At 55.5% G+C, this 16019-nt stretch overlaps 4 protein-coding genes across 4 annotated transcripts; 2 read left to right on the top strand and 2 right to left on the bottom strand.

Moving 5' to 3' along the window:
• Nucleotides 1-764: 764 nt before the first annotated feature.
• On the top strand, nucleotides 765-2438 carry SPBR_01590 (uncharacterized protein; the record flags this gene model as incomplete). The annotated part of the gene is made up of 1 exon (XM_040759900.1): nucleotides 765-2438. One exon carries the CDS (start codon nucleotides 765-767, stop codon nucleotides 2436-2438), a length of 1674 nt encoding a protein of 557 aa, XP_040619896.1.
• An 839-nt stretch (nucleotides 2439-3277) lies between these two features.
• On the bottom strand, nucleotides 3278-4870 carry SPBR_01624 (ring finger domain protein; the record flags this gene model as incomplete). Its single annotated transcript, XM_040759934.1, has 1 exon — nucleotides 3278-4870. The coding sequence occupies one exon, from the start codon at nucleotides 4868-4870 to the stop codon at nucleotides 3278-3280; it is 1593 nt and encodes a 530-aa protein (XP_040619895.1).
• Nucleotides 4871-11326: 6456 nt separating this feature from the next.
• Nucleotides 11327-12252, top strand: SPBR_01931 (peptidyl-prolyl isomerase H (cyclophilin H); the record flags this gene model as incomplete). Its single annotated transcript, XM_040760241.1, has 4 exons — nucleotides 11327-11343; nucleotides 11470-11503; nucleotides 11577-11795; nucleotides 11908-12252. 4 exons carry the CDS (start codon nucleotides 11327-11329, stop codon nucleotides 12250-12252), a joined length of 615 nt encoding a protein of 204 aa, XP_040619894.1.
• An 813-nt stretch (nucleotides 12253-13065) lies between these two features.
• SPBR_01663 (uncharacterized protein) lies at nucleotides 13066-14550 on the bottom strand (the record flags this gene model as incomplete). Its single annotated transcript, XM_040759973.1, has 1 exon — nucleotides 13066-14550. The coding sequence occupies one exon, from the start codon at nucleotides 14548-14550 to the stop codon at nucleotides 13066-13068; it is 1485 nt and encodes a 494-aa protein (XP_040619893.1).
• Nucleotides 14551-16019: the final 1469 nt, after the last annotated feature.

The raw sequence follows: 16019 nt of genomic DNA, 5'->3' as shown, positions 1-16019 counted from the left end.
AGCGTGCGGAAGCCAATTCGAACGAAGATGTTACAGAGCCGGCAGAGTCGATGGACGAGATCGTCAGAGAGCGAGGAGGGACGTGAGTTGGACCTGAATAGGGGGGGCAGTCGGTTGCCAGAATCGCAGCTCGAAAGCAAAGATGGCAGAAACAAAGCCCACGCAGCCGCACCGGTTCAATGCATGCAAACGGTACCGCAAACAGAAAATCGAGAAACGAGAGAAGGCAAGACAAGGAAGGACAGGCCGTCAGGTGTTGTGTGTGTCGTGCTTCGTCGGGGCCCTCTTGGAGGTCTTGGGTGTGGGTTCGTCTCTGGTGAACTCTAGCTGTGGCCGTTGCGTCTTGTGGAGCAGTTGGCTTCGTTGATCCCCTTGAGTGCTGCCGGGCGCACCTTCTGTCTTTGCTGTTTGCGGTTTGCTTTGCGCCTGCCTAGTTTCGTTATTACTTCCTGTCGCGAAAAGTGGAGACCTTTGTCGCCACAGCCTGTCGTAGCTTCCCTGGAAAAGGCTCTGAGGCTGTGAAACAGCCTACGGTCTCAGCGAACAAGCGGCAGGAGCGCACAGGCATTTGGAATCGGTGCAACAGCGTTCCCCAAGGCCACTGAGGTCAGGCAGCTTTTAGCGGGTCTGCGGGCCGTTTTTGATCCGGTCAGCGCATCCAGCCTCGTGGAAAGGTCACTAAGATTGTCTCCAACCTATCGCTATCAAAATGTCGACCGGCCCGAAACCCACCTCTGACAACCTGTTCAGACCACACACCCGCCATGTCGTCCCAGATCGGCCCGGAGCTGCCGCCACACCTTGCCAAGAGGAAGCGCACACCCGACGATGACGACGAGGAGGGTGGCCGGCGTGTGCGGCTTGCATCGCAGGCGACCAATGCAACAACAACAACAACAACAATCGGACCCGCGGCGCCTAGACCTGACGCAAAAGGGGCCCAGGGCCCTTCCTCTCCCCCTCAAGGCGCTGTGAACGAAGACGAGATCGCGCTCGACGATAGTGACGACGACGGAATGGACGACGGCGCCGGTGCCGGGCCAGCACTTCCTCCAACCCCCAACAAACCGGCGCGCCCTGTCATGGGACCGACAATGGGCCCAACAATGCCGCCGCCGCCATCGCACACAGGTTCGCAAAGTATGGGAACGGAGGACTCGGGCAGGTTTGGCACACAAGGAAGACGTGCAAGGTCAGAGTCTAGGTCAAGCTCGGGCTCCGACTCTGAAGACTCAGACTACGGCCCGGCCTTGCCCAAAGCAGGCGATGACCACCGAAATGCGGCAGCGGCAGCCGGTGACGACGCGGAGACGGGCTTGGACAACGATGATGCGCTGGGTGCTTCTTCCTTTGATCCCTACAGTGCCACCCCGGCACAGCGCGACGACTGGATGATGGCGCCTCCGGCCGATGGCACGGCCGCAAGCCGCGCTGCCGACCCGACCAAAATCCGTTCACGCGGGTTTGCCACGGGCCGAGCAGCAGCAGTGGGTGGTGGCGGCGGCGGTGGCGGCGGTGGCGGCGGTGGAGGTGTTGCATCGTCAGCGATCGGGAGCCTCTGGACCGAGACCCTGCAGCAAAAGTCCCAGCGGCTGGCAGACACGGTACTGGGCCGCGCACCAGACCCACGGCAAGGGCGGCCAAGCGCGGCGGCGGCAGCAGCACCCACATCAACAATGTCGCCTGCTGAAGCCGCCGCGAACGCTGCACGCGAGGCACAGATCCGGGCCTACACCGAATCAACGCGGGGCAAGAGTTTGTACGACGCCCACCAAGAATCACGAAAGGGTGGGAAATCAAAGAAGGACAAGGAACGAGACGACACGAAGGACCACGATCGAGATCGAGATCGGGGTCGGGATCGTGAACGACATCGTGAAAGGGAGAGAGACCGTGACCGTGATGGTAGACGAGAGAGGGATCGGGGAGACCGCGAGGAGAGGAGAAAGCGGGACCGCGACCTGGACCGGGACCGGGAAGACAGGAACAACCGAGAGAGCCGTCGTGATAGAGACCGGAAGGACCACCGCAGTGATCGGAGCCATCGAGACGACCGGGACAGGGGAGACGGGAAGGAGAGGCGGAGTAAAAGGAACGACGGAGACGACAAAGAGGATAGGGAAGACAGACATAGGCGCCACAGACGCGAGGAGAAGGAGCGAGAACGGCGGCACGATAGACACGATCGACATGACGGACACGACCGTCACGACCGTCACGACCATCGCAGTCGCCGTGACCGGGACGACCAGGACGGTTTCGACGCCGACGTTCGCTCCACCAAACCCACAGAAGAGGACGACGACCCAAGCGCCCGCGCGTTTGACCGTGAAAAGGACATGCGCATCGGCGTGCAAATCAGCAACAAGCAGCGCAGGGATCTGGTCAGCCGCGCCGGCGACTTTGGCGGTCGGTTCTCCAAAGGCAGCTTTTTGTAGCACAGATCGTATATGATTACAGAGTCAAAAATCAACGTGACATGGCATATTTGACACATACGTTTCACGCAAAAGACAAAACATACGATGAGCAGCTTTGATATATGACTGGTCTCTCCTCCCCAGACGTACTATTACACGCAGGTCAGGGAGAAACGCACCATGTATAATACGCTAACAACTAATGAAAATGAATATAAGGACGCTTTCTGCAGGAATGTCGGGTCGTGTAGGTAATGGTGTCGTGGGAAGTGACGTAGGAGGAAATGGGATAGGTAAAAACAGAACGCCGCATCGCATGAACGCCAAGTTATCTTTTTGCCTATGGCTTCGCCGCAAATTCCAAAAAGCAACATAAAAAACAAAGGGCTAACCAATCCACCTCGAGCAATGCAAACCGACCGACATGACAAAAGCAAATCCCAGGGAATCAAGTGAAGGGAAGGAGGGAGGATGGGAGCAAGGAAAGAGACGCAAATAATGCAGAAAACACTTCGTCCCCCGCATAACGAAAAGCTAATTACCATACGTATATCCATCCCATGGTGTAACAAACAATAAAAATGCCAAGGTAGACGCTGAAAAAAGACAAAAAATTGCAATGAAGAATACCGTAAGGTTCAAGGTCGATGTCGATATGGCGAGGGCGCTGGGATGTAGCGTAGAGTACTTCAAGAAAATGAGAAGTTGAGGGAAGGGGAGGGGTATAAAGGTGGCGTTGGGTGGTAGGTGGGAGGTGTGAGGTACGGTTGTTGATAGATTGAAGGTTATCGCGGTGGTGCAGGTTGTGTTGCAGCACCTCAGACGTAAGATACGGGGAGTATGTATGCGGCCCGGCTCTACTGGGCACGCACACCAGCCTCCAGCTGTGAGGGCGTCACTTCCGCAGCAGGGGCCGCGGGCTCAGCGGCATTGCCAGCTGCAGCAGCAGGCACTTGCTCCTGGCTGGACTCGCCGTTCCGCCGGCGGAAGGAACGTAGCCAACCACCATGCGTCGGAGCAGGCTGTTCCGGCAGAGGTTGAACCTCGGATGCAGCGGCAGCAGGCACTGCGTTGGCGTTGGCGCTGGCATTCGTGTTCGGCTCGTTCGTCTCGCGTTGGGGGGGAACACGCTCGGCGTCTTGCGCGTTGGCGTTGCGGGAGCCCGGCATGAACCGGGAAGGTAGAATGGCCGACCGCCACGAGGTGCCGGGCCGGGCTTGCATGTTGGCACGATTCCGGTCAGCAGTAACGGCGGCGGCAGCAGCAGCGCCCTGGGCATTGGCGGCATCGGCACCCTCAGCAGGCGGGGCGCGGGGCTTTGGCGTGTAGTAGTCGGCCTTGCAGAGCGGGCAGCAAGCGCGGCGGCTTGTCAGCCAGGGATCGAGACAGACAGCGTGGAAGGCGTGGCCACAGGTCAGACCGCGCACGTCGTCGTCGTCCTCGAGCGTGTCGATGCAGATAGCACACGTATCGCCCGAGGTGCCCACACACTCAGGCGGAAGGGCGGAGTCGATATGCTCGTCGTCTTCGTCATCCGAGTGGTTGTAGTGCTCTGGCAGGGAATCCTTGTTGTAGACGCCCAGTCCGACGTCGCCGTCAGCCGACGCGAGCGAGGCGCGAGTAATATCCATCGTGGTAGATTTCGGGGCGGTCGACGTGCTCGGTGCACCGGGTGCAGCATCCGTCGTAGCAGAAGCGGCAGCGGCAGCGGCACCGTCAGCCGTCGTCGAATCGTGCACCGAGGTGCCGGCTTCCGCAATCGAGGTGGGGGGACGTTCCTTGTCATTGGAGTCCTCAGGCTCGTCCGTGGAGGCGCGTCGTTTCCGGCGTTCGGTCTCGTCCACAGAAGCAATCACACCCTCGGCGGACCGTACGCTGTTGGCCCGGCTGGGGGCGTCGATACCACCAGTCGTTGGCAGACCCTCCTCGGCACGCGTAGCGACCCACGTCTTGTACTTCAACATGGGGAACTTTTCGTTGACCTCGTCGATGGTCATGAGCTTCTTTTCTCTGCGGCGGCGGCGGGGATGTGGTATATTCTCGAGGTTTATTGGCTCGCCGTCTTCGGCGGCCAGGCGCAGCTGGCGAGCGCGGGCATTATAGCGGAAGCAGTACTTGACACCAACGATAATCCACAGGTTGGTGAACACGACACCAAATCCCAGGGCCACGAAAAACAGCAGGGGCGAGCTGCCGCCGCCTCCGCCGCCACCACCACCACCGCTCGTGGTCGTGGCGCTCGGGGGAGGACCACTCGTGCCGGCAGGTGCAGGATTTGTGGTAGTCGCCGGGGCACCCGAGGCTCCGGGAAGAGATGCAGTGTTCGTGGGAGCGGACGCAATGGCTCCCGTTGTGCCAGTCGCGGCAGATGTGACGGCCGTGGCGACAGTCGACGAGGCCTGTCTGGCTAGTAGGGCAGCGCCCTCGAGCACTTGGTCGATAATCGGCATCGTGTCGTCGGGATCGCCACAATGGACGCGTGTTCAAGATCAAGCGTCGACGGATACGTATGGGCTAGAGACTGGAGATAAACAAAGAAAAAGTAAAACGCAGTAGAAGAAACGTCCGAGTTGCCAATGTCGGGCGGGTGGACAAAGGGAGAGCCGTCGGGGCGAGGGTTGTATTGCAATGGCAGTTGTGAGACGCGAGGCAAGTTGGTGTAAAAACGAGTCTCAAACAAAATTGGACAGTCGAAATTGGAGGTTCGAAAATTGGAAACAGGCGCTCGATCGCGAGGCGCTTGGCAGAACACAAATTTGGCGGCGAGACACACGTAGATACAAATGTCGAACAACAGCCACGGTACAAGGGACTATGGCAGAGAGAGACGTTGGCAACTCATAAGGATACGTAAGCCAGCAGCGGAGGATGGTTCGAGGATGTCGACGGATGTCAATGGAGGTCGAGATGCGGAAATGTCGATACGCGGCCGTCGCTGTCAACAATGACGTTGACAATCAGAGAGAGTAGGTAGCAAAGGCGAGCTTCCGAGAGTTGAAGACGAAAGAAGGAAACGAAAGAAAAGAACACGAAACAACGTCACGCGTGAAGCGACAATAGGTTTGCATCCGGGCTTCCCCGTGGCTCGAATTAGGGAAAGGCGGTCGGATTCTCGTATTTTCAGAACGTCGCACGACGGTTCGAATGCAGAACCGTGTCGGCGTCCGAGGTTGCCTGAGCGAATGAACGAGAAGAAGTCGGATGGGGGGGAAGAGAGGCAAACGTGCCAGAAGAGGGCGACGATGTTGCGAATGTGACGATGGGAGGACAAGGAGAGAAAGTGGTGGCAGATCTGGGAAGTGCGGGATAAAAGAGGACAGGAGGAATGGCTGCCAGGAAAGGAGGCGGCCGGGCGAGGAATGGAAAGGGCAGTTGGGGGTGGGCGATGTGAAAAAGAGGAGAAGGAGCGGAGTTTAGGTGGGCGCAGGCGGTACGAGGTTTAGGGAAGGAGCGCCCGTTTAGTGCCAAAAGGGGACACATCAGAGGCGGAAAGAGCGGAGCCGTCTGGGGGCCCAATAGTGACGACGCACGCCACCTGAACCAGTGGTGCGGTCCTAATTCGTACACTCAGCACGGACGGAAAGTGTCGTCCGGGGCGTTTCGGTGGGTTTTCTGGTCGCAGAAAGCAGGGAAGCAGCGAACCAGGGAAGCAGTTTGCCGTACGAGGAAAGAACAAGGAGACACAAAAGGAGAGGCGAATAGAGATGCGAAATCAGGAAAAGGAAAGAGCAGCGACGGCCTGGTTCAACAAAGAGAAAGAACGAGCGAACGCTGTGACGACCGCAGAGGAGACAAACAAGCAAAATAATAAAATAAATGAATATAAAAATAAAATAAAGAAAAAGAGAGCAAAAAGCAAAAAAGCGGGCACTCTGGAAGTGATGCCGAGCAGACGCATTTACTTGACAGGGAAGGGGCGACGGGACGCTGAGGGGCCTCTTTCTGGATCTAGTCTGCATCTGGCTTTGCGGTGGGCATCGAAGCGCTGGGAGCTGTCAATTTTTGTCGAGCTTGTCAGTGAAGCCAACATTTACGGGGCCTGTCTCTGGTGTGCATTTTGCTGCCAATCGCGCTAGAAACAGCAAGGACGACAGTGCCAACAAGGCCAACGTCAGAGATGAGCGCGGGCGCCATACGCAAGGGGAGAGAGAGCAGGGGGGAAGGAGCGGAGGAGCAGAGGAGGTATGGCCAACAGCGAGGCGCCGCACTAGTCGACCGGTATTGTGGGTACGAATTACTTGGAAGGCGTTACTGGCGTGCAATGGTTCTGAGTAGGGAAGGAGGCAGGGAGGGGAGGGCATGGGAAGGAAGGCGGGGCTGGCGACACACGGGAGTGTCTGACGCTGGTGCTTGACGGCCGAACCCTCCTTCCTTCCCACGATCCCCGTTCCCCGTCGTTATGCAAAACGGGCAGGAATGGGGCGGGTGCCAATTGCAGCACACTGCGGTAGGCTCCATATGGAGAAACTTCTACGGAGTGTTCTATGTTCTGTATTTGCGGTGCCGCCGGTCACTTGGCATGCGTCCTTTTGTTCATGTTTTGTTGACAGCAAATCTTCCAAAGCAGATGCCAAGGCTCGCAATGCACTGAGCTGGTTCTCGGCCACACAACTAGCGCTTCGTCACCGGGCAAAGGTGGTGTGTTTCGCGTGTTCAAATGGCCACCTCAGTTGTCCAGGGCCCGAGCCAAGACCGCTCTGGAAGCCATCATGTTCGCCATGTTGGTTGGTGGTGTGAGGCGTCTGGCTTTTCCAGAAGACAAAGGGCCTAGATGGGCGCGTGGCTTTGTGCTTGGCTCTTGGCTTGGAGGCGGTTGTGTCTCTCTCTGGCCTGGCCTCTGGGAAGGATGGAAGCAAGCAAGAAATCAACACAGAGGCGGCCCTGGCAGAGCAAATCAGGATCCGTTAACTACATTTTTTTGTCTCTGGGAGAGCCTCTCCCAGCATTTAAAAGGGCGAAAACTAGCAGATCGATTACCGATGCGGCTGCATGGCGGCGGCTGCAATCAACAGCACAATGCGAGAAGAGGCGGTTGGTGGCCGGTCTGGCCACTGTCCTTTCCACAATGCGGACTTGTGTGATGAGGAATCACCGCATTTTGCCCAAGCCGGCCTAGCCACCAATGGCAAGGGCAAAAGGCACAACGCTGCAATCATTGCAGGGAGGGTGTGGTTGTCGCTGGGATAGGAGGAAAGAGGAGGGTTACGACGAACACGACGCAAACCATGGACGGGCGACAAATGTGCGGCAGCAACAGATTATCCGTTTGCGTCTGTGCGTCTGAAGAGAGAAATTGTGTGCATGTCGTCGACTGGCGGCGTACGGAGGAATACGTGTGCGCGCGTGTGCTGCTCCGCCTCAGTCTCCTGTCTCCGCGTTTTCAGAGTCTGTTACAGAATACAGGAGACGCAACACAAGTTGCGCAGGTAGCATAGCACGAATCTTTCTGAGAGGCTGGGGACAGGGGGTCGCCGTGGCCGTGGCGGTAAGAACCAGCAACAAGGGCCTGGCTAGAGACGAGGAAGCGATGCGACAGGGGTCGGATGGATAGGGTATGACAGATAAAACTCGAATTGCAAGCGACGGCACGACATATGGCAGAACTCCGGGCCTCGCAAAGGGACAGCCTCGCCTCCTCCCATTTAACCTGGGAGAGCCAGTTCATGCGGTCGACCCTTTAGACATTAAAAACGACAAAAGAAAAAGGGGGTAACGAAACGAGAAAAGGGAAAAGAGCGCGGAAGGAAACAATATTGGGCAATCGCCGGTTTCCCTCTGGTGACGCCGATCTCGATGGGCGGCTAATGTGATTGATGCAGACCAAACCATGGTGGGAAGCATTCCGTCCTCCATACATCGTAGACAGAGTTGTGCTCAACCCTCTAATCTCGCGTTGCATGTCGCAGCGGACAGTCTCTCCTGTGCCTCGCGGTCTCAACACAGTGAGGTGCACACACGAGCATATAACGGGCTGGTGATGGCGCAACGCGATGAGAGACATCCTTTTCATGCAGGACCAAGACACAGAGGCCGTAAGACGAGTACCCAGCGAGACTGGTCTCTTCACCCAAAATGCAGCCCTCCAAATTATGGTGCCAAGAACGCCTTCTTCATGGCGCTCTTCTCAATTCCTGCGCAGCCATGTACACGCTGTTGTGGAACGTGCAATCAAGTAGCTCTGTTTTCAGTCTTCACTTGGAGTGAACAGAGAGAGATAGGCGACAATATACGAGTTTCCGGTGTCACGTCCGGCCACTGGCCACACAGGTCTGGCCTGGAGGACGCGATGCGGTCAACGCGATGCGGCCACAATACAGTTTGTTTTGGGCCGACTTTGACTTTGCTGGCCATGCACGCGTCCCGTTCGTCGCAGAACAAATAATGATGAATATAAAAAATACAACAACCGAGACAAAATACGGAGTACGCTCATACAGACATAAGCAATCGCGAGACAACAAAAACACGTCGCTCGGCTGACTCCAGGCTTTATCAGCAAGGGCAAAATTCCATGGTCACTATGCAGTCGTGGTGTCCTCAGCCTTCTCGATCTTCTCGACGGCTCGACCAGAATCGATTTACCTTTTATTTTTCCACTCTGCTTTTTGAAGCACTCTCTTTTCGCCCGCCTGCCTCTCTTTTGCCCGACTGTCGATTTGCCTTGATCTGCATTCCTTTTCCAGCCCAGAGCGCCGATCAATCGCCTGCAGTGGTGTCACTGTGGAGACTCAACTGGCCGCCCCGTACCTCTTTCTGCGCGGCCTATTAAATCCCCCGACCGGGCGCTCGTCCAGGTTTGACCTCTAATTACTGAGCAGTCAGTTCCATGACGCTGTGATAATTCCCTGCAAACTACATCGTACGGAGTGTGGACAGAAGACAGTGTTCGAGCTGGGCTGGAACCCTGACCGCCTTTGCCAGAAGATGCGAGCAAAAGGGATGATGATGTGGAATCCCAGTGAGATGGATGTTCACTTGTCGATACGCCTTTCTTTGCTTGTCACACTCTCATCTCGTTATTGTTTTATCCGACGTTTCCGCTGGCCGAGAAGGTATCCAAGTACTCAGTATTTGCGAGAAGAAAATACTTCGTACGTCGTAAACGTAAATACTCCGCAACCTGCTCACAGACGGGCCCTAGTGATATGTCGTATGCCCCGGCATCCTTCTGAAGCATCACAGCTTTCTTTTTTTTTTTTTTTTTTTTTTTTTTTTTTTTTTTTTTTTTTTTTATGGATGAACATATTGTTTACCGTTCATGTTCATCCGCCTTCCGTCGCGACGTAAGACCGCGTGAGCCTTCGGGGGAACCCAAATAAAGACAAAGAAATCCCTCTGAGCCTCACCGTAGCTCGGACCAATAGAGAACCCCTAGACGTCTCCGGCTTGTCGACCAGCCGAGCCATCACAGACACGTGCAGGCGTTGAATTCAAATCATGTCGTACGACGTGGAATTTCCCGTTTCTGGCGAATCCGTGTCTGATGTTGGGAAGTCATCTTGTCGTCGTCATCACCAGCATAGCCGCAGTGAGATGGTGTGCGCCCTTGCTTTGCACATTGCTTCTCACGGTCTCGTATCGTTCTTTGTTAACAGCTTTGCATCGCCAACACAGGCCCAATTGCCTCCCTCGTACCTGGCATTCGTCCACCTTCAAAAGCCACGACACGAGAGCTTGTTTTTTGTGGGCGCCGGATACGACGGATACACCCCGGATGGCCGCGCCAGCCTGGGGTCAGCCAGAGGGCGAGCACACCGCAAAGGAACAGCAAGTAGCACCAAAGAATCAGTGAGTCGTTTGACAGCGGCGTCCACCAAACAGAACATCATAACGTCTGGGAGGAGTCGATAAAAAGCATGCCACTTTTGCAGGGCACGGCATTCGGACAAGAATGCCATCGCACCTAGACGGCGCTCTTGCCTTGCGCACCCAACGGTGCCTTCTTTGGCTTTGCTGCGTTGCACCTTCCCCGCTTTGAAAAAAAAGAGGAGGAAGGAACAGCCAAGCTTGACCCACCACACCTCATGGCTCAACAGGGCAAGTGCTTGCGCTCTGTGCAGACTTTTTTTAGGTGCAAGGTCACTGGACACTTTGAGAAACCACCTCACGACAAGACGGAAAAAGCCGTCCTCCGTATTAGAAATCTGTACGAAACTTTACCGGATATATGTTGTGCGACATACTTACCTTATCCATGCCCTGACTCTGGAGGATTTGGTTTACATTAATTTGTACTCTGTTTAATTTTCTCCGCTCTCGGTGCCGTGGTTAATTGGAACAGAAAACATCAACAGCCAGCTTCTATGATCCGCGGAAGGCCACTGTTAGGAGGCAACTTGCAACCGTCAAGACGGTAGTGTCTTGTCAGGTTGGCACTTGGCAGCGCCCTTGTTTGTTGGTGCGCACTCCGTTCTTTGTTCCCTTCTCTTCCTCTCGTAAATTGACACCGACACGTGATCACCCAACTGATGCAACTAGCAAGACGAAAGACACGGAATAATCCGCTCTTACTGAAACAGGTCACAATTTGAGATGACTTTTGCATCAGTCTTTGTTTCGTCTCCCTGTCCTGAGCCGGTAGCCAAATACGATGTAGTAGAACAACTCGCTACTGACACCAGATCGAGTGAGACCGCACTGGATTTATGTCACGTGATTTATGGACATGGAACGGAGTAGCTGCACTGTGAATCAGTTGGCACCTGCCGCTGAGCCGCTTAACCCCCACCCGGTAGCTTCCCCGCAAAAACCTGCGTCACTGTTCACTTTCCATGCAAAAGCTACCGTAGCTCTGATCGCCCCGACTTGGAACTTTCACTTCTCCTTGCCTGCTTTTCTTCTGACTTCTACAACACCACGTCTTTGCTCCATTCCATCTCTAGACAAATCACAAAACGACCGCCAGAATGACTGCAAACCCCATGTACGTTGCCTCTGCTTTACCCCTTGGAACCGTTGACGTCGATGTTGTTGCGTCAAGAAGCTTCAGCTGCTCTGTTTGTTTACTTTCAAAGAAGCAACCGATTGCTAATCATGGTTCGGCGAACAGTGTTTTCTTCGACATGACCCTGGGCGGTGAGTTCGTCCCTCTCGATTGCTGACAATCTCCTGCTCTGATTTTGATGCCGTCCAAGCTCGGGACGCTCGCGATGGCAGCCCCCAGGGCATACTCTTCGGTCGCTGCCGTCACCCGTCACCAGTCCGCTGACATTGTCCTTCTTGGCCGCAGGCGAGCCCCTCGGCCGCATCAAGTTTGAGCTCTTTAGCGACGTCGTCCCCAAGACCGCCGAGAACTTCCGCCAGTTTGCGACCGGCGAGGACAAGGACGCCCAGGGCAAGCCCCGCGGCTACAAGGGCTCCAAGTTCCACCGTATTGTGCGTCTTGCCCCGTTTATCACGGCCTCCAAACCCCCCCCCCCCCCTCCCTTCCCCTAATAGTACTCGTCACGCACGCACTCACTCACTCACACACCCCCCTTTCCTGTAGATCCCCAACTTCATGTGCCAGGGTGGCGACTTTGTCAACGGCAACGGCACCGGCTCCACCTGCATCTACGGCAACAAGCGCCAGTTTGACGACGAGAACTTTACCCTCAAGCACGACGCGCCCGGCCTGCTGTCCATGGCCAACGCCGGCCGCAACACCAACGGCTCGCAGTTCTTCATCACCACCGTGGCCACGCCCTTCCTCAACAACAAGCACGTCGTTTTTGGCAAGGTGGTGGAGGGCATGGACGTGGTGCGCAAGATGGAGGCGGTGCGGACGGGCAGTCGCGGCCCCGACCAGCCAGACCTGGATGTGGTGATTGCCGAGTGCGGGCAGATCTCGTAGGAGCCTACATCTTGAGCGTGACATTTTGCTCTGCTCGTCTTTCACTGATAAAGATGAAATCCAAAAAGGGGTGACCAGAACCATGACAGAGGAGGTTCATATACGGAGGTGTACGAGACGATATGATATATACTCTACTCCCACGGGATAGAAATGAGGATAGCTGGCTTTGCGAACCAATTGTCAAAAGGTACGGCGGCCTACTGTGGCCCTACAAGAAAAAAAATTGCCAGTGTCGTGTTCAACTCTCAAGCTGTTAAGACAAAATTTTGCAATTTGTTTGTAAATTTGGTTGAAACATCGTTGATGTTAACTAATCATGTAAATCTCTCTCCAGGACCAGATGCGGACGCTGCGTGTCTTGTTGTTACCAGCACAACGCAGACTGTTCCCTATCCGCCCGTCTGTTTACCTGTACGTGCTAGTTTCTCCATACCGAAATTCAACGCGTGTCCCCGTGTTCCGTGAGCCATCCTTGTTACCCGTGCCCATGTTCCGTTGTTCCATACCCCGTGCCGGACCGATGCACCGTAAAACCTTGAACCTTTGAACGAATGTGAACTTTCACCGTTGATGAAAACAAAGCGTGATCCGGGGAAAAAAAAAAAGAAAAGAAAAGAAAAAAAGACTGTTCAAATATGTACAATAGAAGTGAAGTGATTGTGAAAAAGTTGGATTTTTGTGATCAAATTAGAAAGGGGACAAAAAAAATTCAAAATGGTATTCTATACATGCTCACTGGGGTATGCCATCCGGGTATGCCAGGGGGATGGGGCATTTGGCCGCACATGTTGTCAACTTTTCGCCAGTTTCTTATGACCGGCGCACCCGTAGAAGAGTGGTGGCAGTCCCATTACGGCTGCTTCCACCAATGCTGCTGGAAGAGGCCGACAAGAATGGCTGGACAGTAAGGGACTGGCCAGGTGTTGGCGTGAAGTGGCTCGGCGTGGTAGAAGGAGAGGCAGCGGAAGGTGAAGACTTGCTGCTGGCAGGGTCCGCAACACCGCCACTATTTTCGGAGCTGGGTGGCTCGCGCGTCCGGGTAACAATGAAGGTGTCGGTATCCGTAACCGTAAGCATCCTGCCGCCGGTCTTGGTGGACGATGAAGATGAGGTAGTCGTCGGAGCACCACCAGCTGGCACGGTTACTGTGACATAGTGAGGCTCCGTCTCGGTGACGGTGACAACAATGGTGTGCTCATGCTGACCACCGGCATTGACAGATGCCGTGTTGCCTGGCTTGGTGGTGGCAGCAGTGGCCGGGTTGGTAGCCGTGCTGTTTCCGCTACCACTGTTGCTGCCAGCACCGGCACCGGCACCAGCACCGGCACCAGCACCGGCACCAGGGACCTCGACCTGGAAGGCGCCATTCACCAGCTGGCTGAGGACGGCTGCGTCATTCAGGTCCTGGCTACGAGTGTAAGTTGAGGCAAAGTTGTGGGTGATTGCCTTGCTACTGCCACCACTGCCACTACCACTGCCAGCAACAACAGACACGTCCATGCAGCTAGTGTAGTGCTGGAGCAGGGTGACGTTGTAGCCAGCCGTCGGGATGTCCGTCGGCGAGCCGGCGGCGTTGAACGTGGGCCAGTTCCAGATCCAGTACAGCGTGTACTTGGAGCCAGCAACCAGATCGCTGGGCAGCTGGATGTCGTTCTGGCACCACAGGTCGGCGCCCTGGGGGTTCTCGGCCACCTTGGTGAACTGGGCCTGGCGGGCCTCGGAGATGTTGCCGTTGTTGATCTGGTAGCACTGGCCATCGTCAAAGTTGCGCGTAGCCAGCAGACGGCCGCGGCCGTTGCCGCCGGTGCCGTCGGCTGTCCACTTCTGGAAGACATCGAGGAACAGCTCGTTGTCAGAGGGCTGAGTGGTGCCGTAGATGTAGACGGTGCCGCGGTTGAGAGGCTTTGTGGGGTTGACCTCCGGCAGGGTAACGTGGCCGTTCTCCTGGTACCGCAGAGCAATGTAGCCACCGGGCGTGACGGTCAGCATGGGGAACTTGGTGCTGTAATTGCCAATCGTCTGACTCGGGTGGCAGAGCGGGTCGGTCGACAGGATCTCGTTGCCCGTGGGGCGGCCGTTTTCTGGGACCAGGAAATCGTCCATATCGTCGCTGAAACCGGGCATGGCGCGCGAGACGTAGCCACGGATGTAGCCAGGGGCGCCCGTCATTGTACCATTGCTGGCAATGGACATGAGCTGCTCGACCCACGAGTGGGCAGCGACTGGCTGGGCAGCGAGAAGCAGAAGAGTGCCAAAGACCGAAAGGCCAATGTTGTGAAAACCGCACGGCTTCATTCTGAGCGAAAGAAGCAAGAAAACAAGGTTAGAAAGGAGATACAAGAGCCTGTCTTGAGGCTGGCGTCAGATTCGTATTGAGATTGCTGGAAATGCTGAAATAGCTTGTAGTGTCGAGATCGTCAAGATCGTCGTTCGGGCATCGATATTGGAAACAGAAGGATTTGAGATTGCGGGCAGTTGGTGGGTGATGGTGAAGGAGATCGAGAAAGAAAAACAAATAAAAGGAGGAAAAGTCGTGAAAATGAGCAAACCGGGGGACTTTGTCTTGGCGCTGCAGACACCGACGGTCTTATAAAAAGCACAAGGGTTCGAAAAGAGGATAAAGGAGTGTAACGGAGTGGGTGAACAAGAAGGGTGAACGACCGGCGTTGATTGTTGTGTTGTGACAAGACAGACCTGCTATTTGAAGGGAAGAAAGAAAGGTGAGAGAGAGGCGACGGTGAAGAAGTCGTTCATGTCCCTTCGGGGGCAGTTCCTGCCTTTTCCCCCTCTTTGTGTTTATTTTCTGTACCCCCTCGCTGTTGCCTTCTCTATTTTTTACTTGTTCCCTCTGCTCGAGAAAATTTGTGCGTTTGTCCACGTGCCGGTTGCTTCGTCAGGGCATCAAAGGCATTGTCGCTGTGAACAGTAAAGAAATTACCTAAACGGGAAGGAACGATGGACAAGTCCTGTTGTTCAGGGAAGGTGGGGGGCGAGTCACCACGTGATGGCGGGCGGTAACAAACGGCAATCCAGGCACAAAGAAGGAGCACAGCAAAAACGAAGAAGGGAGTAAGAGTGTCGAACTGAACAAGAAACAAAAGGTGGTTGTTCACAAGGCTGTTCGCGTTGGTGACGGTTGTGATGCGGCGGACGATGCGTGACAGACGAGCTGGCCGTGATGTCACTGTGAGAACGGAAAAGATGGGAGAGAGAGAGTCGTAAAGAAACCTCAAATGGAAGGAGCCAAAAAGGTGATGGGGATGCTAAGAACGACGTCAAAAGAGGAAGGAAGAGGAGAATAAGAGGATCTTAAGGAAACAACAACGGGCGTGTCGATCCTGTTATAATCTCTGTCTCTGCCTCTCTCTCTCTCTCGTGGGCATCGTTTCTCAGACCCGCGTGCGTCCTGGGGCCATCGTTTCATGAGAGGGCGAACAAAACGGGGCCAAAATGACGACCTGGTTTGGTGGCCAGCCATCGACTCGTGGTCACTTCCACCTTCATCCACATCCACGCCCACGCTCACGCCTGTATCGCCTGCAGGCCCCGTCTCTGGAACCCGCAGACGGGACCCGGCAGCCAAAGCTTGGCGCTGCACGCCCATTCCATCTGCGCCTGGACTCTTGTGTGCTTTATTCCTTGCTTCTTGCGTCTCTTAGGGCGCGGCCATCCGAAGGGGGAAGAGGGGGACCAACACCTCCGTGTCGATGTCGCGTATCAGGGATCGACGGACCATATCTGGCTGCGACGAAAGAATGGGAAGG

This window comes from Sporothrix brasiliensis (assembly GCF_000820605.1).
Source record: "Sporothrix brasiliensis 5110 chromosome Unknown Cont18, whole genome shotgun sequence".
NCBI classification, from domain to species: Eukaryota; Fungi; Ascomycota; class Sordariomycetes; order Ophiostomatales; family Ophiostomataceae; genus Sporothrix; species Sporothrix brasiliensis.
This window is presented reverse-complemented; position numbering and strand designations above follow the sequence as displayed.